Raw genomic sequence first — 27,787 nt, 5'->3', positions numbered from 1 at the left:
TTTAATTATATAAACATGTAGAAATATCTGTACTGTCTAATGATCCTATTCTTGTAGTTTAAAGACTAGTTTAAAAAGAAAGAGAAAGGAAATTATGTTTGGTCCAATGTACATGATTTCCAGTCTCTTCTGACTTGAGAATATCCAGGGTTTTCTTTTTCTTTTCTTTCTTTCTTTCTCTTTTTTAACCAAAAAAAAAAAATAGGCCCAAAGGAAAGAAAATTTATTGTAATGAAATCCCTCCTTTAAAAAATAAACCGGAGGCCAGAGTCATGTACCTGTTTGCATCGAGAGTAATGAGGAAGTTGGTGCCCCTGAGGTGGAGAGTTGGTTGAAACCAAGTTGAAGGGGTGGCAGGGGGATATCAGGTGAGCCAGGGCAGGGCGTGGACACTCCAGTGGCTCAAATATCTCAGAACAAGAAAGATGATGCCTGGGCCCTGGTTGTGTGAAACTTGCAAATTAGTAATAAAGAATCATTTGGGGGATTCACCCTGAATCAGCCCTGGGAGTTAGTTCTTACAATGAGCCTTAGAATCACGCACGTGGGGGCTTATTCAAATGCAGATACCTGGACTCTAGCCTTCAGAGACCCTGATTAAGTAAGCTAAGGAATTCGGCTCAGGAATGTGCATTTCTAATGAGCAGTCAAGGTGATTTGGAGGCTGAAGACCCTTTGTCACAGTCAGGGAAAACCATGGGAGGGCATCAGAACCCACCTAAGCTGTGTAGCGGTGGGTGATCATGTCAGCTGAGTCTACCATTCTGTGACTTAATCCTGCTAGATTTAGGATCAAGCATGAGGCAGGCCTATGGTAACTTTTTGTGTGGTTTTAGAAAATGGTTTTGTTTGACCAGTGTGGGATAATAACAACTTAGTTCACCAGAATATGATTATTAACTGAATGTGAGCCAGATTATTTTCACATTTCTATAGGAAGAATTAATAGGCAATTGATTCCCCCCAACAATACCTTGCAATAATTTGGAGCTTCCTGACTAGAAAGAGGGATCCCTTTTCCAGTCTCCAGTTGGTGTGGCAGGTGGGGCAACTTGCTTGCACTGTGCTAGGAGCTCCTCTTTGTTACAAGCAGCCAAGTGGAACTCAACCATAGGTGACTGATGACTGATGGGTAAAACAGGTATAATAAACGATAATGCTCTAATGATTGAGATTTTGAAACAGGAGGGAAGGGGCAGGGCACAACCTTTAAAAGAATGACGTAGCCATAGGACATGACAAAAACTGGGTAGAACCAACTAGGTCCAAGATGGCGGAAGATTTCACTTCCAGTGGACCTTGAGCCTCATTATATGCTCACTGTAATATATTAGCACGCTAAATGATACACCCACCAGTGCCTTGGCAGTTCTGAGGCTGATCAAAGATCAAAAAGTGGGCAGTGGGGCTTCCCTGGTGGCGCAGTGGTTGAGAGTCTGCCTGCCAATGCAGAGGACACGGGTTCGAGCCCTGGTCTCGGAAGATCCCACGTGCCGCGGAGCAGCTGCGCCCGTGAGCCACAACTACTGAGCCTGCGCGTCTGGAGCCTGTGCTCCGCAAGGAGAGGCCGCGATAGTGAGAGGCCCGCGCACCGCGATGAAGAGTGGCCCCCGCTTGCCGCAACTAGAGAAAGCCCTCGCACAGAAACGAAGACCCAACACAGCCATAAGTAAATAAAAACAAACAAACAAAAAAACAAATACTTAAAAAAAAAAAAAAAAAGTAAAAGTCTATAAAAAAAAAAAAAAAAAGTGGGCAGTGGCCCAATTCCTGGAAATCCCATCCTCCCACTCATTAGCCTATGAAATTACCCAGCCCATAAAAACTAACCACACCATATTTCAGGGCCTCTCACCTTCTGAGATGGCCCACACTCTATCTGTGGAATGTGTTTCTCTCTAAATAAATCCACTTCTTATCTATTACTTTGTCTCTCACTGAATTCTTTCTGTGACTAGACGTCAAGAACCTGAGCTTCAATAAGTCCTGAGACCAGGTGTGTGATCTCAATTAAAAGACCATGGGTTCAAGTCCCAATCTGGGTTTTGGCCGGGTTTGAGTCCCGGCATGTGGGTTCAAGTCCCAATCTGAGTTGAATGGTTTCAGTTTTACCAGAAAGAGTGATTCATAGATCTGAGTTTTTGTCATGTCATGCAGATTAGTTCACCCAAGTCTCCTGATTCAGATAGAGATAGCGGACTTATGGGATGATACAGGCTGTACTCTTTGAAGTCCATCTGGTGTTTGAAGTGAAGGTTAATTTAAAAAGTTGGTAGAAAGCAGTCCCTTTTAAAACTTTTTTAATGCTGCATCTTGATTCTATGTAGCAGGTGCTGAAAAACGTTTATTAGCAATAACAGATTTGATACATTTCCTGGCTGGATTTTAAATATTGAGCTCACTCTGCTTTTCAGGCTAAGGCAGATATAAAATACTTTGATTTGGGGCATTATCTGACTTTTTACTAGTGTGAATTTTTTTTTTTAAGAAGAAAATTAGATAACCACTTACTACTGCCTTTTATGAGTGATTTTCCTGGACTCACAAATACTCTCTCTCTCTGCATATATATGCAGTCCTTGGGGTGTGTATGTGTGTGTGTGTGTGTGTGGTGTGTGTGTGTGTATGTGTGTGGTGTGTGTGTGTGTATGTGTGTGTGTTGTGTGTGTGTGTATGTGTGTGTGTTGTGTGTGTGTGTGTGTTGTGTGTGTGTGTGTTGTGTGTGTGTGTGTGTGGTGTGTGTGTGTGTATGTGTGTGTTGTGTGTGTGTGTGTGTGTTGTGTGTGTGTGTGTGTGTGTGTGTTGTGTGTGTGTGTGTGTGTTGTGTGTGTGTATGTGTGTGTGTTGTGTGTGTGTGTGTTGTGTGTGTGTATGTGTGTGTGTTGTGTGTGTGTATGTGTGTGTGTTGTGTGTGTATGTGTGTGTGTTGTGTGTGTGTGTTGTGTGTGTGTTGTGTGTGTGTGTTGTGTGTGTGTGTATGTGTGTGTGTATGTGTGTGTGTGTTGTGTGTGTGTGTATGTGTGTGTGTTGTGTGTGTGTATGTGTGTGTGTTGTGTGTGTGTGTATGTGTGTGTGTTGTGTGTGTGTGTATGTGTGTGTGTTGTGTGTGTTGTGTGTGTGTTGTGTGTGTGTGTTGTGTGTGTGTGTGGTGTGTGTGTGTGTGTATGTGTGTGTGTTGTGTGTGTGTGTGTATGTGTGTGTGTTGTGTGTGTATGTGTGTGTGTTGTGTGTGTGTGTATGTGTGTGTGTTGTGTGTGTTGTGTGTGTGTGTGTGTTGTGTGTGTGTGTGTGTGTGTGTGTGTATAGGGGTCTGGGAGGGTGGGAGGAATAGGAGTGAGGGTGGGGGATGAGGGGATAGAGAGGGAGGTTACCAGTCACAGAGGGAATTGACATCAGGTTGGCTCATTGGTTACCAGGGAAACCAGCAGGGGAGCACAGCCCCTCACCACCCCTTTGATAAGCTATCATAGTGGAGATGTTCTGATCTAAAAATTAAAACAGGCTCTTGCTGGAGCTGGGGCAAGTGTGTAGGCGTTTACTGTTAGGCTCGATGATGAAGAGGGAAGGTCAGTCACGTGAGTAGGGTGTAGGTGAAGCAGGGGCTGGTTGAGCGGGGGATGTACAGAGAGCCCGAGAACTGCCGTCTTGGGGGGCCCGACCATACAGTCCTTATACAGGTATCCCCCGCTTCGTGAAAGTTTGCTTTATGCACTTCACTTTTACAGAAGACCTACATTAGTACCTGTTTCTGCTAGAAAAGAAATCCAAAGAGAATTTTTGCTCTTATGAAAGAGCAAAAGGTGAAAGGTGAAAAGTGAAAAGAGCGTTCCGTGTTTGTTCTGCAGTGAGCCATTACAGAGGCAGCGCACACCCAGAGCGGTGAGAGTGGCGCCCCTAAGCTCCTTCTCCAGGAACTACGCTCAGTATCTCAGCGTCAGGCTGCTGCCAGGCTTTGAGCTGTGTCTGTGAGCATCTGTGCTTTTTCTCAATTTATTTTGTACATCTCTTTTTTGTGTGTGCATCTCTTAGCAAGATATGTCCTAAGGTTAGTTGCTTCTTGGCTTTATGCCATTTTGGCTTACAAAAGGTTTCATAGGAAAATTCTACTTTTGGATAGCGGGGAAAACATGCATTGGGGAAGCTTGATGCAATTAGAAAATAGTTATAAGTAATGTAAAAAAATTACACTGTGAAACGCTTCACGCATTTTTTTCGCCGTATGTAGATGAATAACATTTAGACATGGATTTAATTGGTAGAGCATATTTACTTCTTTTAAGATGCTATTTGCAGCTCTAGCAATTTATGTCTGCGATGAATAATTCCAGTGTTAAGAATATGGAAGTTTGGTTCAGTTGTTAGGTAAACAGTGTTTAGTTCTAATTTTTAAACTTTTTCCCCCCTTGAATTAACCTGTAAAGAAAGAAATCCTCTGAAGCCTGTCCCTTTAGTCTGCATAGCAGACGAGAGTTTAGTTGTGCGCTATATGAACAATTGTTGTAGACTGCCTTCTACATGGTTGACATGCTGTTGTTAGAAGATCAGGAAATGTTGATTTTTGCCTCCTTTGCATCTAACTTTTCCAGAGCAGTCACCTCCTCTCACCTCTTCTTCCTCTTCCTGAAAATTAGCACAACAATATTAATAAAAATTTTATTGTTTGCAAAACACTGAAGGAGTGAGATTTGCCCCCAGAAGCCATGTATGCACATTCAGCTTCATACTTTTTATTAGGATCACCAGAGAGACACAAAGACTGAGAAATGCTGATTCTTGTAGAAAGGCAAGAGTAGATTTCATTAAACAGTTCACACTCGGGGCAGAATTTACAAAGATGAATAAGAAATCACCTGTGTCCTCTAGTTGAGGATGGCCACTCTCTGGTTGAGATGTCAGGAGAGCACTACGCATTTTTATTACCCTTCCTGTGATATGTGCTTTGGGAGACAGCCACGATTACTATTAAGTGTAGTTTAATTTCATCATTCAGAGTTGTACAATAAAATGGTAATACCCTTACCATGTGTTTATGTGTGGATAGTTCAGAGACAAACAATTTGTGGAATTTTCTGCTCCAGTTATTTAAATGCATGTATTGTTAGTGTACCATAACTTAACCTTGCATAGAGTCTTCTTTTATATAATATTATATAATGTTTTAAACCCACAAATAATCGATAAGATTTATAAATTTCTAATAAGCCCACTGTAAATGGGTAGAATTGCTTACAGAGGATATGCTCTCACTTTGAACCAGACCAGTTCCTATTTTTTCTCAGTACTAAAGGTATCTACATGAATAATAAATGAACAATTAATATGAATTACAGATGTGAACTAATGGAGGCAAATATAGTTCAGTTGGGTAATAGTTCAGGGGAATGCTTCGTACATTAAAAGATGATTTGATTTCATTTTGACATGGCATGATTTGCATAAAATCTATTTCGCAATGCTAAACTGGTTTCAGTTATGGGTAAATGTAATCATACACAAAATAGAATACCTCAGTACCATCAAATAAGGTGTAGGAAAAAAGAAACATAAAAATTAACGTAACCTCCCCTACTGTACTTGAAAAATTCAGCTAACTGCTGCCCAATTCAGTTGTTTCTAGGGAGTGTGATTTTTTTGTCTGTATTTCATAATTAAGATAGGAAATGATCATTTAGTATATTTTTCCAGTGTTGCCTTTGGTATAAGACAAAAGATTGTTTCATTGTCAAATATGTGTACTAAATTGTCCAACATGTAATGGGCTTTTTTCTATTCTTTTAAATAGTTCATAAACTGAAATTTCTGCATCATTTTCAGCTTCAAGTATACTTTTTGTCAAGGATCTGAACAATAGCTTGATGTCACCAGCATGGATTCTTTCTGATTCCACCAGAACAATAGAAATGACTAAAATTAATTATTTTGTGCCTCTCTGAAGTTCAGTAATAGGTGAGAAAGGATCTGTGGGATAACATTAATTTTCTTTTACTCATTTATCAAACTGTGACTTTAAAAGATTTTAAAAATATTTATTATTAATTCTATTCAGAAAACACTACTGGGATGGATCTTTGTTTTTGCTGTTTTTCTTTGTCTTCAAGTGAGTGCTATTCTATAAATATATTTTAAGGAGTTAACTAGATAGGCATGTCTTTTCATTTGGTTTATTTTGGAATGAGCTGGATTTAGAGAACAAAGATAGCTGACCTATTTGGTTCCTTTCCTAATATTTCTGTTAGGCCTCCTTGAAGTATGGAGTATGAGAAGGGAGGTTTTGCCAGCTGTCCAAGAGGGGTAATACCATAATGGCTCTATTAGTTTGCTAGGGCTGCTGTAATGAGTACCACAAACTGAGTGGCTTAAACAAAGAAACTTATTATTTCCCAGTTCTGGAGACTAGAAGTCCAAGATCAGTGTCAGCAGAGCCATGCTTCCTCTCAAGGCACTAGGGAAGGATCTGTTCCAGGGCTGCCTCCTAGCTTCTGATAGTTCCTTGGCTTGTGGAACTTAGCTGCAACCTTCAGGTGGCGTTCTCCCTATATGTGGCTCTGTCCAGATTTCTACTTTTTATGAGAATATAGTCATGTTGGATTAGAGCCCTCCCTAATGATCTCATCTTATCTTGATCATCTGCAAAGACCCTATTTCCAAATAAAGTCACGAGTATTCATAGGCACTGGAAGTCAGTACTTCCACATCTTTTGGGGGAATAGTATTCAGCCCATCACAATAGCCTTAAAAACTATAAAACCAATGAGACTTGTGAAGACAATTTTAATCTAGTTAGCTGTCCTTCTCTAGATTACCTTGTATCGAGAGAGGCTGATAACATGGTTAAAGAGAACCCCTTGGAATGTCTCTTTGTTTTGGGAATTCCTGTTTTTTAGCAACGTTGTCCACAAAGCAAATTTCTGTAACAAAAATCTTTTATGTTCCTTTTCCTTTATAAAACTGGAGATACATTTATATAGAAGAAAAATAATAGTAAACTAAAATGACAGTAAGCTCAACATTTTTGGCAGGGAATTAAGGTAGTAGAATTCTTATCATTGTTGTGCACTGGCATGTTTTGCCTTTAGGTAGCTGTAATAGCAGCAGACTGGTACAGCTGAACTGGTTTTTGTTGTTGTCGTTGTTGTTTTTTGCAACAATTCATTTCATGAACTCTGGGGCTCCTCTCCATGACGTACCATCATGCATAGCTTCATAGTTCCAGACTTTCTTCTGTTACTGGTTTAGTCTATAAATTTGCAATGCTTATTATAGTTGACCTAAAACCTCTGTTTGAGACTTCGACTTTTAAATTATTGTTATTACCACATTTTAAAAATAGGAATACTTAGAATAGAATATTTTCCATCAAATTGGCACATGAGAGACTTTAAGACTGTGCAGCCCTGGATTCACCGGGGTGCGGCCCAGAGGCATTAGCAGAGACTATGAGGAACGTCGCAAAGTGCTGGGCTGGAGTAGGAGAGTGTGAGCGAAGGAGGACGGACGGATCAATTTTTGATAATAAGAGACTGTGACAGTGGAGCAATGTCGCCAAAGAATTGGTCTAGAATTTATCTGAAGAACTTTATTATTAGTAAGGTAGCAATAGAAATGAGTTTACCAGGCTATGAGCTTTGTGGATTGCTTTATTGTTTCATCCTCTCTCTCTCTCTCTCTCGCTCTCTTTTTTTTTTTCCCATTGAGCTAAGGGTATTTCCTCTTGTAATTGTGCACCTATAAATTTGTGCAAATGTATAGTTCTCCTACAAATTTGTACAGCCGATGGGACAAATCAGCCTCCACTGGAGGATCAGCCTCAGATGTAGATCACCAGAAAGCTACTTCTCTCCTGTTGTGCAGTGTAGAGAAACTCTTCAGGCTGTCTTGTGCTTCTGCCTGGCTAGTTTATCCCCGTGTAATGTTTGGTAGATTAGTGTAATACTTCAAATGGAATGGTGAAAACCAACATGTCAGAATGCATAAAGTGGTAGCTGAGGTATTGAAAGGTGCTTATTACATCACAGGATCTTTGCTCAGATTGAGAGACAAGGGGACCATAGCAAGGGTGGGAATCTAGGAGGTCATGGCTCTGCAACTGCTCAGTTGATTGGGTCCATAGCTTACACATCCATAAATGAAGGGAAATGAATTACAGTTCAACCATCTCAACCATTCTAAGAGAATCAGTGAAGCAAGAACAAAGTAAAACCAAAACCAAACAAAAACTACTGCCTGTCTTAAATGTGCGTAGTGTCAATTGTGTGTTCATGCTTTTATTATTTTAGGCATATTATTAACCTGATATTTTTTTTAAAAACCTCTTTCAAAAAATTATTAGAAGAATTGTGAACTTCACAGAATTACATACCAGTAAGAAATACTCACTTTGAGTTCAAGGTAGATGATTACTCAGAATATTTTGGAAATTTTTATGGCCTTAAGGAAAGGATAAACTGTGTGGAGGGGCGCTGCTAGGAAGGTGTGTGCCTTGGGGATGTTGGTGTTGGGAATGGATTCTGATAGAGGATTAATTAGTCATTGACATGCAAATTGCCTTTCCAGAATTGCAAATATTTGTCTTCATTTGTTAAAGGAAAATTGGATGAGCACTCCACCTTTCTTGCCATATAGCAGATGCAGCTAAATGAATCCAGGCTTTCACAGCATGTTGGGAGCATCTGAGAAATGATGGTGGAACTGATAGTTGACCTGGAAATTATTTCCAGTGTTATCATTTTCATTATAATGATGTTATGGTAACAATTATACTTTATGCAGAGTCTTCGCCTTCTCATTTGTAGATGCCTTAATCATTTAGATGATATGCATGCATCATTTCTTCTTGATAGTTTTTTAGTGATTTAGGCAATATTTTACATTTTATTATGATTGCTTAACATGCATAAGTAGAGTTCCAGTTTGTTTTCATGACTAGAAATTTCTTCCACCGCTTTCACATGAATAATTTGGTGGTGGTGGTGGGGAATTAATAAACAGATAATAGATTAAATATCATTTCAAATAAACATTTGTTTCAGGTGAACAAATGAATTCTTTGAAATAAACTGCTGGCATTTGTACTGTGCATAATATTATGTGGGTCTCTATAGAAGACATTTTGTGATTAAAAAAATCATTAAAGTTCGTTAAACTCTTCAGACATATTTCTTTAAAAATATTCTGCAGTTCACAGTTTTCCCCGAGCTAGTTAGGGCTTCCTCTTGCTTGGTTGAATTAAAGAAGTTTAGAATATATGAATGATTTTTAGATTATCTGCCATATGAATGACCCACACCCATGTTCCCTCCTGAATAATCAGGATTTGGCAGTGCAGTGTTTGCCTCCATTTATTATTGCCTTTTGTTTGAATTAATTGACACTTTGTATTTGTCATGAGAAATAGGATATGTTTCTCTTAAATAGTTACTTTTTTTTTTTTTTTTTAAATTTATGGCTGTGTTGGGTCTTCGTTTCAGTGCGAGGGCTTTCTCCAGTTGCGACAAGCGGGGGCCACTCTTCATCGCGGTGAGCGGACCTCTCACTATCGCGGCCTCTCCTGTTGCGGAGCACAGGCTCCAGACGCGCAGGCTCAGCAACTGTGGCTCACGGGCCCAGCCGCTCCGCGGCATGTGGGATCTTCCGGGACCAGGGCTCGAACCCGTGTCCCCTGCATTGGCAGGCGAATTCTCAACCACTGCGCCACCAGGGAAGCCCAATAGTTACATTTTTTTAAGGATGATTATGTGGAAAGTAATAATGGTAGATGACTATGCTAGTGCAAATGAAACGTATGGATGATTTGTGAATCTGATGTTTTCGGAAAATCATTCTAAAGCCATACATAATGACTTTGAAATATGCAAAACATGCCAGAAAATTTTGGTAGAATTTAATTTCTTAATTTCTTTACCTATGAAATAAAGGCCATCCTAAGCGACTTTTCACAGAATTTTATGAAATTTTTAAGTTGTCTGAGTTTGATTCTATCTCTGCAAGTGTCCCAATTGCTGCCCGTCCGTACCCACTCTGAAAACCAATGCCAATGAGAAGAGAAATGTAGGCCTTTGATCCACACTTCTTTAAAAACACTGAAATATATTTGATGTATGATATTATGTTAGTTTCAGATGTACAGCATAGTGATTGGATAGTTGCATACGTTTTGAAATGATCACCACGGTAAGTCTAGTAACCACTTTGATCCACACTTAAGGGATAAGACTTAACATATTATTTTCCCCAGGGGTGCTGGAATTTAAATTTTGACTCTTTTAAGACTGAGAAGAATGACTCAAACCGTGGACTGTGGAGCAGCTGAGTGGGATGGTATGTAAGGCGAAGTGAAGTTCCAGGGCCATTCATTCAGTTACACCAAACTACTCTACCTAGCGGCAGTTTCCCTAAGACTAACATTAGGCAATGTTTTCAACACTTAACATCTTTCTGAACTTATAGACATAAGCTTTAGACTTGTCACGACTAGTGCTGGAGGCTAAAAAGGGGAAAAGCATTTTATTCTTCTTTAGTGGAAGAACAAATCAGATAGAAGAAAGATATAACAGCCAATAACAGGTAATTTATAAACAGAACATTGAATTTAGTTTCTCTGTTTTTTTTTAATCTATGACCTCATGTGAAGATGGAAAGTGATCCATAAATGATAAGAACTTAATATGTAATGTAATCTAATACTTGGGATGCAATTATCAGCCATTAGTCATAGTCTTCCAATTTTTCCCTTTGAAAATCATAATTGGACTTTGCCTAGATAAAAGAAAGTATCATTAGCATTGACATCAGGATGTTAATTACCAAAAAAAAAAAAAAAAAAGAGCCTGCTAAATCCTCATTTAAAGAAAGAAGCAGGCTAGGGTTGTCGTGAGTGCCTCTGAGGAAGGCAGGGTTTTGGGGGCGTCTTGCGCTCGCTGAGGGGGCACCTCGGGAACAATGGCGGAAGGAGATAATCGCAGCACCAACCTGCTGGCTGCAGAGACTGCAAGTCTGGAAGAGCAGCTGCAAGGATGGGGAGAAGTGATGCTGATGGCAGATAAAGTCCTCCGATGGGAAAGAGCCTGGTTTCCACCTGCCATCATGGGTGTGGTTTCTTTGGTGTTTCTGACTATCTACTATCTAGATCCATCCGTTCTATCAGGTGTTTCCTGTTTTGTTATGTTTTTGTGCTTGGCTGACTACCTCGTTCCCATTCTAGCGCCTAGAATTTTTGGCTCCAATAAATGGACCACTGAGCAACAGCAGAGATTCCATGAAATTTGCAGCAATCTAGTAAAAACTCGACGCAGAGCTGTGGGCTGGTGGAAACGCCTCTTTACGCTAAAGGAAGAAAAGCCTAAAATGTACTTCATGACCATGATCATTTCTCTTGCTGCGGTTGCTTGGGTAGGACAGCAAGTCCACAACCTCCTTCTCACCTACCTGATAGTGACTTTCTTACTCTTGCTTCCTGGACTAAACCAACATGGAATCATCTCGAAGTACATTGGAATGGCCAAAAGAGAGATAAACAAGCTTCTCAAACAAAAAGAAAAGAAAAATGAATAATACATCTGCTTTATTCAGTGTGATTAATGGCGTATACATTGTCCTTGGGGACAGTGTCTGTTATGCTGTCTGGATGCTAAAATGTTACAGATGTAGCTCTTTGCTGTCCCTCATTCTGCCCTTAGTTAGTAGAAACTCCGAATTGCCAAGTAAGGCTTTATGCCCAGTGTGTCCAAGGGTGTGTTGTCATCAGCTGGCCTTATATGGACAACTCATTCATCATTACCACTTGTCTTGGTTTTTCTCACCCAGGGTTAATTTAACTCTTACTTTTAAAATAATATGGTGGTGAACTTCATCCTTTAGTACAGTTAACAGTGGCTTGGGAGAACTGTGCAAGTTGATCTTCGCTTTAGCTTGATACAAGATCGTGGTCTGTGGCTACAGGAAGCTGGTTCTACTGTCTGCTTCCACAGTCTGCTTAAACAACTGCCTGGCTTCGTGAATATAGAAACCAAGTTTGCCACTTCTGATGAAGAGACCAGTTAAGATTCATTCCTCATTCTGTTTCGATACTGTGGGAGAAGAATCCTCGTGGAATAAAATGAAAGTAATTCCATGGCCTAGTATGTGTTGGCTTCTCCCTTGTGCAGAATTTAGCAATTTGTTGGAAACATTGATCCTTCCTCCCAAATGGGGAATCTGACAGGCTTAGAACTCTTGTTCCCGTGCACTTAAACTTGAAGTTAGTACATCCTTAAGGGCTTTTTAGTAGCAGGCTTACGCAAGATGGTATTTAGGATTTTTAGCATACTTTTAATTTCAGATTTTCAGCTCACTGAAACTAAAGTACATAATAGGTTAAGAGTCATGTCTATGACCTTCACTCCAAGACCAGCCAATAAAGAACAAAACTCATCCTGTGTTTTAGTCAAGATTCATTTCAGTAGAAAATCCTACTAGTTTTTCAAGACCAGAATAAGCCTTTAAAGGTAAGCCTCAAGATTCTCATTTTATGGTAACACTGGCTGCTTTTGGTCCCCATAGATGGAGTAGTTGAAATCTGTAGGAATGAACCTCTGAGGGCTGGAAATGTGACATATTTGGGAACAATTCTTAAACTGATTAACTAGCTGTAATATAGTTTTGTGAATTTATTGCACTGATGCTGTAAAACCTGGACCTTGTGGTATATCTGTTCCTAAATAAGTGTTGTTTTCTCCCCTTCAATATTGCTGTAAACAGTGGCACCCATGTAGCATATGTTTGACTTTTCTTTTTTAATGTTTCGTATACAAACTACCGTAATTTACGTGTGTTTCCTCATTGTAAATAAGCTTGTCTTCCTAGATTTTTGTGTGTATGTGTGTTCTACCAATTAACTACTTTTGCAGTTTTAATCCTGTATTATTTCTTCTACTTTGTTTTGTGTAAAAGGGGAAAAATAAAAAAGCTGGAAGCCCCCCCCCCCAAAAAAAAAAGAAAGAAAGAAGCACATGCTGTGAACAGTGAGAGACTAGATCTCTCACCACTTCAGTGGAAAAATCATGTTATCAGTATGTTCAGTATGTTCAAATGATTATTTGCTATTAAAGGATTTTGGGATTCTTTTCCACTTTAGGGTCAGTCCGACTTCATGGTGGCAAAAACGAGTTTGAAGGCACAGTGGAAGTCTATGCACATGGAGTTTGGGGCACAGTCTGTAGCAGCCACTGGGATGACTCTGATGCATCAGTTGTTTGTCACCAGCTGCAGCTGGGGTGAGTTCGCCCATCCTTGACCAAATCTGTCTGCTGATACCCGAGAGGAACGCTGGGCACCCGTCGTTACTGTGGAGAGGTTACATCTTCCTTCCTCATTCTCACTTTCCTCACTCTCATTTTTCTCAGAAGAGATGTAAAGAAAGGTCCCCAAAAGGAAGGAGTGAGTTCTTTTACATACAAATGCACTTCACTTGTTACTAGCCCTACTGACTAGGAAATGGGCAAATGCTAAGTGGTCCAAAGTTCAAAGCAGCTTGTGGTCTTTGACTTTAACAAAGTAATTGTTCAGTGCTGGGAAGCAAGGAATTTGGTCCTAAGAGTTTTACTTTCTCAGCAGCCTGTGCAGCCTGAGGTTGCTATCATTTGCTTTTAACTTTCTACCTTGAGCCACCCACAAATTCCATTTGTGTGTACGTGAAGGAGGTGAGGTTCACTCGTGCTTTCATCCCGAGCTGGGTAAGGGGTGATATCCTGGGACATAGGTTTCTGTGCCGAGGAGGTCCTGTAATAGATGGCAGCTTCCCTCAGCCCCGGCAGCATCCACTGTCCTGAGAAGCTGCCGGCCCTTCCACGACTGTAGGCGCTCTTCTTAAAATAGATTGGTGTATGCTGATGCCCACCAGGCCCTGCACCTTTATGCCTCGTTTCAAGGGGTTTCCCAGGGGCAGAAGTTTCCATTTTGGAACAAACGTTTTTGGTTTTTGTTGTTATTCTTCTGTTTTTGTGTCTCATTTATTTTTTCTGAGTATACATGCCCTATATTTTTCTTGGTCTTTATCACCAGAGATCTTTAGAAAGCATGGAAAAGATCTTGTTATGAAGGTAAAAAGGACTGAAAGAAAAGTTTTCAATTTGCAAATATTTTGGATTAATAATCAGTGAGTGGTAATATCTAATGTGATGACACAAATGAAAAGGTTAGTCAACTCCAGTCAAATCAGTAAGAATTAAATTAATTAATTATTTATTTTTGGCTGCTTTGGGTCCTCGTTGCTGCACGCAGGCTTTTCTCTAGTTGCAGCAAACGGGGGCTACTCTTTGTTGCGGTGCAGAGCCCTCTCATTGTGGTGGCTTCTCTTGTTGCGGAGCATGGGCTCTAAGCGAGCGGGATTCAGTAGTTGTGGCACACGGGCTCAGTAGTTGTGGCTCGCGGACTCTAGAGCACAGGCTCAGTAGTTGTGGCGCACGGGCATATTTGCTTTGCGGCATGTGGGATCTTCCCGGAACAGGGCTCGAACCCGTGTCCCCTGCATTGGCAGGCGGATTCTTAACCACTGCGCCACTAGGGAAGTCCCAGTAAGAATTTTTATTTGCCAACTTCCTGTCTTCCCACTAGGAAGGTGGGGAATGAGTATTTAGTAAAGGCAAACCTTGAGGGCTTAAGTTTTGTTCAGACTTTTTTTTGTTGTTGTTGTTCAGACTTTTGATGCTATTAGCGTAACAAATAGGGTTAATGTACTTGATTAGTTAACTAATCTTAAAAAATGAGTGTTGGAATAAATCAGGATAAAAGAAGGAAGAAGGGGAAAGACTACAAAGTGTTAATGGTGTTTAGGATGTTAATTACTGATTTTATCCATGAGTATTTTGTCTGGTAAACAGTCACTGGCAGGTGGGCAAGTCATGAAGAATGTTGACTTGCTGCTTTTTCTTTTGCCGGCCTGGAGATGTAACAAATTTGTAGGCTGGTGTCAGTATCTTCCTTTATGTACATTTCTACCCGTGCTTTTATTACCCCTGAAAATCAGGGTAGAATAAAATTTTCTATGAGATTCTGACATAAAACAAAAAAAAGTACAAATGAACTTATTTACAATACAAAACAGAAATAGAGTTACAGATGTAGAAAACAATCTTATGGTTACCAGGGGGTACAAGGGGGAGGGATAAATTGAGAGACTGGGATGGACATATACACACTACTATATATAAAATAGGTAACTAATAAGGACCTTGTATAGCACAGGGAACTCTACTCAGTACTCGGTAATGACCTACATGGGAAAAGAATCTAAAAAAGAGTGGATATATTTATATATATATAACTGATTCACTCTGCTGTACGGCAGAAACTAACACAACATTGTAAATCAACTATACTCCATTAAAAATTAAAAAAAAATAAAAAAAATAAAACAAGAACATTGCAATGGAGATGTGAATTACAGTGGTAGGTTACTAGTCTCTTGATTGATGAAAGAATGTAAACTACCTTTCTGCAAACATAGACTTCAGGTAAGCTGATCTGATTCCTTCTATCATCTCTTAGTAGTCCATTAATGAAAAAGGACTGCACAATAAGAGCAGGGCAACCCAGCTTTACTGCTGTTAAGACACATTCATATTTTAGATAAACCCCAAATATTTACTGTTTGGTTAATGGAAGCTGTTGCATGAAGACAGTTCTAGAGATTATCATGTTATTTGGATAAGCATTTAATCTTTTAAAAACATAATACCAATTTTGTACATATCAGAGTTAAAAATATGTAGATTATATGGGTTATTATCTTATTAATTGGTTTCAAAGTCTTGCTAGCAAATACTATATATAAAGTTTAAAAAAATGTGAATGGATTGCCTCACTTGCTATTATCTTGCTTAGACGTGGTAATAATAATCGTTTTGAAAATAAGAGCCTGAAATATTGGAGTAGGAAAGACTCTTCAAGCATCCAGACTTCTTTTACATATCAGAAGGTGGAGCTTAGAGAGACTTTAGAGTGATTTGCAGCTGAGTTCAGACTAGAATCCAAGTCCCACTGGGCCACATGACACACTTCTTCCACAAAGCCACCCAGACTCCCTTTTTATTTATATCTCTAGTATTTGCCCATTTTCTTCTAAAATCAACCATAGATAGTAAAGGCACATGCCTACCATTAGTTATTCAAGATTAATTTAAAATATTACCATAGGTAATCAATCCAAGTTCTGATCTGATGTTTTGATTTGCTTGAAATTTACATAATGCATTGTTTTTCTTTTTCTTCCATATCTGTCTTTATTGATTTCTTCCATTTTTAAAAGTCCTAGTGCTTTGATAAAAATTAGCCTACATTTGATAAACCTAACCTTGATCATTGTACTTACAGAGGTAAAGGAGTAGCAAGACAAACCCCGTTTTCTGGACTGGGCCTTATTCCCATTTATTGGAGCAATGTCCGTTGCCGAGGAGATGAAGAAAATATACTGCTTTGTGAAAAAGACATCTGGCAGGGTGGGGCGTGTCCTCAGAAGATGGCAGCTGCTGTCACGTGTAGCTTTTCCCATGGTAAAACAAAATATTTATTCTCTTACTTTCCTGTTATTGTGGTTTCAGCATGATTCCAGATAATAAAAGTGTCTCAGTTAAATCATTTCCTAAAAGAGTTTAAATACAGACTTGAGTCTGAATCATCATAGTCTATCTACAGTCTAATTAAATAGTCTTCAATAGGATTTCATCTAACAATTAGTTTTCCATTTGACCTCACTTTTTACGTATTTTCTGTTTTATCTAATTTGCTTATAGAAATATTATATACTGTATATGAAAACAGTTATTTTAGTAATGGAAAATTGGGACGGAATCAAGTTAAAAATCATCATGAAACCAAATATAAAATACAGCAACTACAACAAAATATTTTCACTTTATAGAATGGAATAGAATCATGGTACCAGTGTTCTCTTTTGAGTTGTAGATGGCACATTTCATAAAACAAATTGCTACCTTGGATAAGGGCTCCTTCTAAGCACCATATACTAGGCATGAGGTGATTAGAGTATGGTTTCAGTATGCAGGTATGCATATGTTCATGAGAAAGGAAGCAGAGGAGGGAATAGTTGCCTTTCACAATGGCGGATGGGTTTTCTGGGGTCCATGGTTGTTTTAATGTGTGACCACAGCCTGAGGCTACCACACTGTCACAGTATCCCTTTTGCATTTTCCTTGGAGACAGCAGCCTGACCAGATGTCCCAGGTCTTAGAATGCCAGCAGCCAGCGCAGGGCAGTGGTTTCTGTTTGAGTGCAAGTATCAGGGGAGGAATTGAAAAGTTTCCACTGCAAAACATACAGAGACCCAATTTAGGGTCATTCCTGTGAATTGGCTGAAAGAGCCAGTGGAAATGGTACAGGATATGGTACAGGTGTGTGCTCGGAGAGCTACAATCCTTTTGTGGGTAGGCAAGGTGCATGTTACATCTTTTTTTTTTTTTTTTTTTTTGCATGTTACATCTTGATATTTTGTAAGTTTTTCCTTTTCTTCCTTTGCCTCTCCACCTTTGGGTAATGCTACTTTTGGCAAATACGTGTTTACACATTGCTACATCAGGGATGCTGTGAATTGGGCTAAACAGTGCACTGCGTTTTGTAGATATTGCTTGTATTCTATGTTCAACCCAATTGATAAAATATGTTTAACATTTTTCAAGTAGTGAAGTAAGTAAAATCTTGAAAACAATCTTTTTTTCCCAAGATCTCTATCTACTTTAAAAAAAAACTAAGTCTACTCTCTGTGATCTATCCACTTGTTTATTCTCTGGTTGCAAAGATAAATTTAAGGTCGGTTGTAAGCATATATAAAACATAGAAGGTTGAGATAAATTAGAAGTGAGAGTGAAAAAAGATGCTTTTATGGTAAATTAAATGAGAATGTGAAAGCAAATAGCTCAGCAAACATGGAGTCCATCTTAAGGCATAGCGGTGGACTTTTAATACATTCTTTTAGTTTGGAATTTACATTTGGCGTCTTGGCATCTAGTACTTTTCCAATGCTTACAAAGTAGAAGATCGTGTGTGAGTACTGGACATAGGAAATAGCAATCTAAATGAAACGTCTGGGAGTTTTATTTATCCGTAAGTTAAATATGAGTCAATTACTTCACTGAAATCTTTTTCAAATGCTTTTTTTGTGTGCGTGTATTTGTTGGGAGGATGTGAGATGTTGACTAAATTTTGTCTTTGAGCTTCTCTATATTTTCACAATTACTTATACAACCAGTGGAAAAACTATATGTTTTAAAGTAAAACACGACCTTAAAAAAATGTAAGGTAATATGCGATAATGTTTCTAGGTTGTAGGTGATTTTAAATTTCCTCTTAAAAATTTTTTTTTCTGTTTTCTCCAAGCTTACCATGGAGATGGGGGGAGGGGAGGTAGAGGAGAATATAATAATTTAAGAAATTTATACATTTTTTCCATCATTTTTTCTATATTTTCCAAGCTTCTTAAAGGAAAAATAAACATAATAACACACAAATTTAAGTTTATTAGCATAATTCAGTGATCAGTCATTATAAGAAGCTAATATACAATATTGAGACCAGTTATGTTTATTAAACCTGTCTTTTATCCTTTTACAAATTACAAGTGCTAGTTGACTTATGTAAGAAAACTATATTACAAGTATTAGTATATGAGTAGATGCAAATGTTCACTATTCTAAATCCCTCCTCGAGTGTGATATTTGAATATAAATATGAATGTCCAAATACCATTTATTGACGCCACTAACACTGTGGAAGAATTAGCATATTCCATGTGGATAAATGATGAGCATTTGGCAAAAGACGCAACTAAATTTCCTAATAGGGACCCAGCCTGTTCTGAATCTTTTACCATCTCACATCCTTTATTCCAGAAAAATTAGACTGCCATACTGTTTCCCCAATACATACAGCTTTGTGCTTCTATGTTTTTGTTCATACTGTTCGTTTTGCCTGAACTGCACTTCCCTCATGTCTGACTTCTGAACTCCCATCCATCGTCTTGGCCCTCTTTAGCTACCAACTTCTTCAGAAGAGATTCTCTAATTACCCCCACTGGTGAGCAAGCAGCCCTTGCACCTGAACCCCTGCAGGGTCTTCTCGATGCTGTCTCGTTCTGTACTCATGTTGTCCGTGTCCTGAGGCAGTATACTTCTTGAGGGTAGTGTCTGTGCAGTGCCTTTCTGCCTAATACCTGTTTAATAAACTGAATTGAATGAACAGATATTGCTAATTATTTTTCCTTGTTTGGGATATCGTTTCTAGGCTTTTAGTTATCACTTGCCAATCCACTCAGTCAACAAATATTTATTACGTGCCTCTGTATAGCTGGGTATCTGAGGTACATGGGCAAAAGGGAAGGGCATTCCCTGTGTCCTCAATTCTAGACCAGGATAAAGAGGGAGAAATTCAGGGACTTCCCTGGTGGTCCAGTGGTTAAGGCTCCATGCTCCCAATGCAGGGGTCCCGGGTTCGATCCCTGGTCAGGGAACTAGATCCCGTATACCACAACTAAAAGATCCCGCACACCACAAGAGAGACCTGGCGCAGCCAAATAAATATTAAAAAAAAAAAAAAAGAGGGAGAGAGAAATTCAGAAACTGATGAAGCTAGATAAGGGCACTGTAGACTACAGTACGGAATTTGCAGTGGGAAGCCTCTGGTGGTTCTTCACAGAGTATGAACTGATTCATACCCAAATGAATTTTCAATATTGTTTTTTGAAGGTGCTGGTTGTGATGTCCACCAACTTGTTATAATGTGTTAGATGTTAACTTTGTCTTGATTTCTACAAATGTAAAAATATTTCTATGCTGAAGACAAGTATCTTATAGACATAAGTGCCATTCTTAATAATTACATATTGGTAATGCTCAAGTTACTGCAAATAAAAAACCAATGCCACCACCACAATGGTGGCAGCAACCCCGTAAAAATCAAATGGGTTTCCAATAACTGCAGTTTTGAGTGTGTCTTTTCTGGTTTCTGAGGTCCTTGGGGGAAAGTGAATTTAGACTATTTCCTCTTGAGAGCTATTTGTATGAGCGTAATTCAAGTTGGAGTATTTTAATTGGTAGAGAGTACCATAAAATATATTAGACATGCGTGTGTATGTCCATATCACTTAATAAATATAACTTAATTATAGAGGATGGCAAAGAAATAAACTATACCTGATCTTCTCACCCAGTGTGAATCCATAGGTTTACTTTGTTGTTAATTTCACGTTGTGCAGGCCCTGCGTTCCCCGTCCTACGCCTTGCTGGGGGGAGCAGTGCGCGTGAGGGCCGAGTGGAGCTCTACCACGCGGGTCAGTGGGGGACTGTCTGTGACGACCAGTGGGATGATGCAGATGCAGAAGTGGTCTGCAGGCAGCTGGGCCTGAGGTTGGTCTTTCTTGTTCTTGTTTTGTTTTGCTTGAATTTTTGAGTTTAGTATTTCCATACCCAAAGGTAGGTGTGTTTAAATTGCAGATTTCTTTGAACAAATGGAAAAAGCCACCTTTTGATCTTTGTATTAGGCTGTAGGCTCCCTGAAGAGAACGGTTATGTACTCTTAGGTCTAACCTATTTGTACCTGAATTCAGCTGATTTTATATCCCGAAGAATCTAAGCCTTTTACCACTTTTCATCAGGAGCCTTTACGTTACTCCCAGGTAATGACTAACACTGTCAGCTGCAGCGACTTATCAGTCATATGATGAAACTAGTTGTTAGGCTTTAACTGAAGTTCAATTCCTTTCCCCCAGATACTGTCTAAACTTTTGACCTTCGCCTCCTTATTTGTGAGGTATGTGCTTAGAACAAAGGATGTTTATTAAAGTACAAAGGAAATAATTCCTATGCAGGATATGGCAATGAAGCATGTGCGATAAAAAAAGCAATATGAAAACCAACATTAAATGTTGCTTTAGTTGTGATTATTTTGGAATAGTATGTTATAATTTTGGATCCTCTAACCCCTGTCTTTAGTGATTTTGAACATTGATATAGCAAGCCTAAAAGTTTCTCTAAAATTATATCAGGGAATCTTTTGAAAGTTGATATTTTATTTTAAATTAGAAAAAAAAAATTATTTAGCATGTTGTGGCAGGTTGGGGTGGGTGGATGTGGAGGCTTCTAAAGCTTCTCTGTCCATGTATCATTTTGTCCATTTAAGCATAATCTTTGACACTAGAGCATGAATTTTGCACCTTGAACCATCTACAGTAATTTTTTTGCAATTGTTTTTGCAGCTGACCCCCCTATTTTTCAAAACTGTATGTTAATATTGAAGTATTTTAAAGCAAAATAAAGACGTTTCAACATTTTACCTCTAAATACTTCAGTGTGCATCTCTTAAAAATAAGAACATTGTCCTACATAGCCAAATTATCATTATCACAACTAATATAAATGGTAATCATTCTTAAATTGTCTAATACCCTGTCATACTCAAATTCCTATAGTTGTTCCCACCATGTCCTTGACAGATGGTTTGTCCGCAGCAGAATTTAGTCCAGGACCTTGCAGTACATCTGGATGTTATGTCCCTGAAATCTCTTTTAATCTAGAACAGCCTCTTGTTTTTCATGACACTGTCTTGTTGAAGAGACCAAAAACCAAGCCAGTTGTTTTGGAGACTAAACTACCATCTGGATTTGTCTCATTTCTTCCTCCTGGTGTCATTTAGCCTACTCCTCTGGTTCTTGTAACTCCTGAAATGGGAGGCAAGGTCCAACAGCTTGATTAGATCAAATCAATCAAGTATTTTGGCTAGAAACCATCACAGGTGATATGTTCTCATCTTGCACCCCATTAGGAGTCACAGAACAGCTCTGGTTTTCCCTACTGATAAGGATAAGGTTAAGCACTGGATTAAGGTGGCATCAGCCTAATCCTTCACTGTAGGTTACATTTTCCCCCTGTAACTGATTCTGCAACCTAAATGCTCTTTCACAGTTTATGCATGGGAAAGGAATAAGCATGCAAAGTCCTGTGTCCATAGGGCTTATAATTACTGGTGGTGTATGATCTGACTGGTATGATCATTTTCTTTGGATGGGTCAGGAATAGGGCCAACTAGCTCTTTTTGAGAAAAAGTGTTATTAGTCATTAAATTTTGAGACTAGATTTTCAAAACGTTCTGACTGGGTATCAATTTCAAGACCAATTTTTCTCAAAATTTTAGATGGTGTCAGAGTCAGCATAGCATACGATTATGAGCATGTGCCCTGTACTCAGAAAGACCTGAATTTGAGTTGTATTTCTGGAGATAAGAAAAATTGCAGAATATCTCTTAGTTGCAGTTTCCTCATCTATAACACATTTCCTGATGTAGAGAGTTTAGTGGTTATAAAGCAGTTAGCACACATAATAGGTATACAGTATACATTGACTATAATTGGGGACTGTTATAGCTGAAAGATGTTATTAAACATTCAAAGAAAAATGTTATTAAACATTTCAAAGTAAGCTGGACATTTGGTAGGAGATCATCAAACACCATTCCTCTATCTAGAACTTCTATTTAGTTAGCTGTATCTATGAATTTCGTATTTGTAAAAGACTCTAGTGTGGGTATATGTGTATTTACTGTGTTACCAATTATGGTATCAGTGGTATGCTAATTGATTTTCATGTTAGTTACTAAGAAATCAATGTCTTTGCCAAAAATACAAGAATTTTAAGGGCATAGTAATAGCATATTTAACATTACAAGTTGCAGTATAGATTACTCTAAATTTAAGGTATAAGGCATTTATTATTATTTATATATTTCTGTGGGAAAAGGCAAGCTTTTGTTGCTTAGAAAAATGTGTAGAAAATTTAAATGACACTGTAAATTTTAGTTACATTTATAGTTATTCTAAAAATTCATGTTTTAACGTAGAGTTCTTTCTTGAGAGCCAAAATTTTTTTTTTCACTCATATAAACTGTTGTTAAACAAAGACCGTGTTGCAAACAGTAGTCTACTACATGGAAAGAATATAGAGATAGAATCACAAGGAAGACTATATTAATGTTGAACACATGCGTGGGTTGAGTAAAGTGTTTACATCTTTCTCAAGCATTGGCTCACTGCTATCTTTTGTATGAGGAGATTTGTGTTCAGAAAAGTGATTAAAAGGAAAAATATCTTCAAATATTCAAGGCAGCAAAGATCCTCCACAACCCTATGTAATAACCAACAATCCAGCTTGGCGGAGATTTGTTTTTATTATAAGTACTCTAGGCTCGAGCTGACGTTGTTCGTTTGCTTTTCTTTCCCTTGATTTTATACTTCTCTCATAAGCTTGCAACAAAGCAATATCCTGCAACTGCTCTTCTCCTAGAATTTGTTTTGCTCACTTAAAGACACAGTACTTTCAGATGAAATAATTTTTAATGTTACAAGTTTGATAGCAGACAGCATAATCATAGCTTATCTCAATTTATGATTTGTTCTTAAGCAAATTTCATCTCAGTCATACTTGCCTTGTCGAATTCCCAAAGGGAAACTACACCATGCCTCTCTGGAGTGCTAGTTACAATTTCTTTGTGAGATGCTGTCTTTGTTGACCCGCGCCTTTTAATGGTGTCTGTAGATTCTGGTAGCTGGCAAGCTTCCTACAACACAAAAGGAATTACTGGACTTAAGATACTTAAATTTGATTGGCCTAGAACTCAGAGAAAGATGAGGAGCAGGACAGGAGGCAGCCCAATGTTAGAAAATTGAACTTGAGAATGCATATGTACACAGTGAAGTTTCAGGTAGAGACATTTTAATTGGAGTTCCTTTTGTGCACTTAACATTGAAGCATTTCCTATGTCTTTTAGAACTCTTAAAAGCGTAGCGTAGAACTGTGACATCATATTTTATTGTGTGGATATGCCATAATTTACATAAGAATTTAAAATTTTTTAACACTTTTTCTTCCTAGGGTTTTTTTTTGGTATAAAATTATCATATAGAACCATACTATTGAGTGGTCAGAATAAAAATTCTTCTGGTACAATTAAAAATGTTTCTTTGTTCTCTTATTTTACTGTTTATTAATTTCTAAAATACTTTATAAACATTAATGGTATGTGGAATTACTGAGCAGGACGGAGGCCTTATATAACAGATAAGAAAGTTAGGCCCTCTGAGATTACTCAAAGCCCCTAAATCATACTGTGAGTGAGGGCCAGAATCTTGAGATTTATGGCTTCCAGTGTAGGATTTTTTTTCTTTCATGTTACACTGTTTGCAAAATAGACAGGTGTTAATAAGAATAAATATGAATATAGGGCTGAAAGAAATAGGTAAGTCAAGAGAGAAAAGTTAATTGTAGGAAGAAACAATGATGAACATGTTTTAGACAGACTGTATTTGCGGTGCCATAGCCACCTTAACTGAAGATGCCCCAGGAGACTGCAAGAAAGCCAAGTGTTTCAGGGTCAGCTCTGTAGCCAGACAAGCCTTACCATCTCGTGGTGGTGTAATGCTGGGCTAATTATTAACTTCTCGACCTCAGTTTCCTCATTTGTAATTAGGGATAATAACATCATGGGGTTGTAGGGAGGATTAAAAGAGTTAAATACATATAAAGCTGTTAGACCAGTGTCTGGCATGCAGTAATCATTCCGTGTATTTCAAATATCATAATTAGAGATGGAGGGGGTTGTTTTCCAGGGAGAAACATAGGCTATTGATCATTAAAAATGAGCTTTTTTCATCCATATGTTACAAGTGCCGCAAACTGATATTTGCAGTCAAAGGACCAGTCTTTTATAACCTAACAAGTAATTATCTTGCGCGATAGAATTGCCTAACTCTATTGTGTCTATTCAAAGTAGTGGCTAAGCCTGGGGATTGAGTTAGTCAGATGGTACTATTTATTTGCTTTTTTTTCCTATGGAGAACAAACAAACTTTATATGAATACAGTCAGATTAGCTAAGTAGGTTTAGGAATGTTTTGAATAAAGATCAGACATAGAATCAATTCAGTGTTTATTGGGGATTGCTGCTATGTAGGTCAAACAGCTTTACAGAAAATAACCTAATAAATCAGTGTATTATATCAGAGAACCCCACAAATTTATTCTGTGGTCAGAGGGTAAGAGAGTAGGTAACACTGGGACTATTACTACAAATGAACTGCCAGGGCTGGTGTGGACATAACTTCCATAAAGGAAGGGCAGAGAACACACAGCTTTATCGAATTCACATAGCACTTATTTGCCTTTAACAAGCCATGAGTTTTATGTTGCTTTCCCTAGTATTGCACAGTCTCTTGAAGGGCAGAGTCATCAATTTCTTTGGTGTTCCCCTGAGAGCCAGCACAGTCCAGGGCACCAGGAAATACTAGTGACTGGCTGAAGGAATGTGTATATTTATAAATATTATAATCTTAATTTTAATAGACTCAAAAATTAGCTAAGAAACCTAGTTTGTTTTACATCATAGTTTCCTAGTTAGTTTCTTTTTTGGTTCTTGAATTTATTATATTAGTTTTTCTGATTAGTTTATTTTAATTAAACATTTTTGTGATCATTAAAATAATGTTTGTAAACAATGGAAAATATATATAATGTTTTAAACAATGGAAAATATAAAAATATATATAAGGAAGAAAATAAAACACCCAAATGGTGTTTTAAGACTGCATTATAGGACTTCCCTGGTGGCACAGTGGTTAAGAATCCGCCTGCCAATGCAGGGGACACGGGTTCGAGCCCTGGTCCGGGAAGATCCCACATGCTGCGGAGCAACTAAACCCATGCTCCACAACTACTGAGCCTGGGCTCTAGAGCCCGCAAGCCAGAACTATGGAGGCCGTGTGCCACAACTACTGAAGCCCGCACGCCTAGAGCCCATGCTCTGCAGCAAGAGAAGCCACTGCAATGAGAAGCCCACGCACTGCAACGGAGTAGCCCCCGCTCGCTGCAACTAGAGAAAAGCCTAGGTGCAGCAAGGAAGACCCAATGCAGCCAAATATTTAAAAAAAAAAAAAGAAAAAAAGACTGCATTATAACATAGATGACTTTCCCCAGAGTCACTGTTTGGGGCTTCTGCTCTCCCATCCTGTGTCCTCCCTTAAGGGAGGGACACAGTTCAGAGGCAGTTAATCAGGCCTTTTGCTTTTTCCTAGGACCTCTATCACATAATCTTTAACATATTTGAAATACAATATATTTCAGTTACTCTGTCCAGCCCATCTCAAGTCACTCCCAACTAACGAATATTTTAGGCTTGGTTTGTTATTGTTTTCTGGGGAATAAAAAGGCTTTAGTTTGTAAACTTTTAGCCTAAATATTTAATGAAAATGATATTAAGGATATGTAAGAATGCATTCTTATTGTTTTAATTTGACCATTGTAAGGTTGAGCATCTTACCATATGGTCAGTGGCCATGGGCATTTCTTCTTCTGTAAATAGCCTGTTCCTCTCCTTTGCCCTGTTTTTTTAAATTTTATTTATTTATTTATTTATTTTTGGCTGTGTTGGGTCTTCGTTTCTGTGCGAGGGCTTTCTCTAGTTGCGGCAAGAGGGGGCCACTCTTCATCGCGGTGCACGGGCCTCTCACTATCGCAGCCTCTCTTGTTGCGGAGCACAGGCTCCGGATGCACAGGCTCCGTAGTTGTGGCTCACGGGCCTAGTTGCTCCGCGGCATGTGGGATCTTCCCAGACCAGGGATTGAACCCGTGTCCCCTGCATTGGCAGGCAGATTGTCAACCACTGGGTCACCAGGGAAGCCCCCTGCCCTGTTTATGTTGGTCATTTTGTCTTTCATTATGATAATAATAAGTTATTATTTATTTCTAGGAGTGTTTTTTTTCTTTGATTGTGGTTACGTTTTACAAATATATCCTCCAGTTTGTTTGCCTTTTGACTGATTATGGTGTATTTTGCTATACAGTAGTCCAAATTTATATGTGATTAAATTTAACTTTTTTAGTCTTTGTTTTCTGACTTCTGGGTGTTATTTTTTTTTTATCTTGCTCAGGAAATTCTCTTATTACCAAGGTTATAAGAACTATGTTCTTATTATTTCATTACATTAACTTTTTAGTCATCTTCCTTCCTTCCTCCTTCCCTCCCCTCCCCTCCCCTCCCTTCCCCTTCCCTTCCCTTCCCTTCCCTTCCCTTCCCTTCCCTTCCCTTCCCTTCCCTTCCCTTCCCTTCCCTTCCCTTCCCGTCCCTTCCCTTTACTTTAGGTCTTTAAACCATCTGGAGTTTATTTTTTGTTTCTGTTATGAGTTTAGGATCAAATTTTATATTCTCTCATATTGGTCCCTGGTTTTCTTATAGCACCTAATCTTGGCTCAATGAATTATACCCACTGAAGTTTTCTTTAACAGATCTTTTTCTTTCCTAGCATTTATCCCAGGGCAAAGATCCAAGAAGGCTGTTAATCTGCCTTTCTCCAAAGCTTTCCTATCTGGCTTCCCCATGACCTGCATTAGTCATCCTGTCTCCTCCTCCTCTGTTCTCCAACTTTCAGTGTTCTCTAAATCAGTTTCCATATTTGCTTTCATTAATCTCTTTCCTCTAGAGCGAGGGTCAACAAACTTTTTCTGTAAAGGGCCAGATAGTGAGTATTTTAGACTTTCCAACTACTCAACTGAGCTTTTGTGTAGTGCAAAAGCAGCCACAGACAATAAGTTGGGAAACAGTGTGCCCTTGTTCCAATAAAACCTTATTTCTGGACAGTAAAATTTGAATTACATATATAAAAATTATATTCTTGTTTTGGTTGTAAATTCTTAAGATAGTTATAATGTTATAAGAAAAGGGCAACTTAAATAACGGGGAATAGATGCAGAATCATTGAAAAA

At 38.6% G+C, this 27,787-nt stretch overlaps 2 protein-coding genes across 3 annotated transcripts in view; both read left to right on the top strand.

The window, feature by feature from the left end:
• PRSS12 (serine protease 12) overlaps window positions 1-27,787 on the top strand; it is a 72,929-nt gene that overhangs the window by 3,372 nt on the left and 41,770 nt on the right. For both annotated transcript variants that reach the window (XM_068543353.1, XM_068543354.1), the window contains exons 2-4: window positions 13,112-13,250; window positions 16,348-16,526; window positions 20,240-20,390. In XM_068543353.1, coding sequence (XP_068399454.1) covers window positions 13,112-13,250; window positions 16,348-16,526; window positions 20,240-20,390 — 469 coding nt within the window. The remainder of the gene's footprint in view (window positions 1-13,111; window positions 13,251-16,347; window positions 16,527-20,239; window positions 20,391-27,787) is intronic.
• Window positions 10,875-11,712, top strand: LOC137763866 (ADP-ribosylation factor-like protein 6-interacting protein 1). The gene has a single exon (XM_068542325.1). It carries the CDS (start codon window positions 10,939-10,941, stop codon window positions 11,548-11,550), a length of 612 nt encoding a protein of 203 aa, XP_068398426.1. The 5' UTR covers window positions 10,875-10,938; the 3' UTR covers window positions 11,551-11,712.

The sequence above is a fragment of the Eschrichtius robustus genome, chromosome 4 (genome assembly GCF_028021215.1).
Source record: "Eschrichtius robustus isolate mEscRob2 chromosome 4, mEscRob2.pri, whole genome shotgun sequence".
In the NCBI taxonomy this organism is placed as follows: domain Eukaryota; kingdom Metazoa; phylum Chordata; class Mammalia; order Artiodactyla; family Eschrichtiidae; genus Eschrichtius; species Eschrichtius robustus.
The sequence above is the reverse complement of the archived record's forward strand: the minus strand, read 5'-3'. Positions and strand labels throughout refer to the sequence as shown.

Coding starts and splice junctions, on each gene's coding strand:
- LOC137763866 (XM_068542325.1), top strand. CDS start 10,939: ATGGCGGAAGGAGATAATCGCAGCACCAACCTGCTGGCTGCAGAGACT.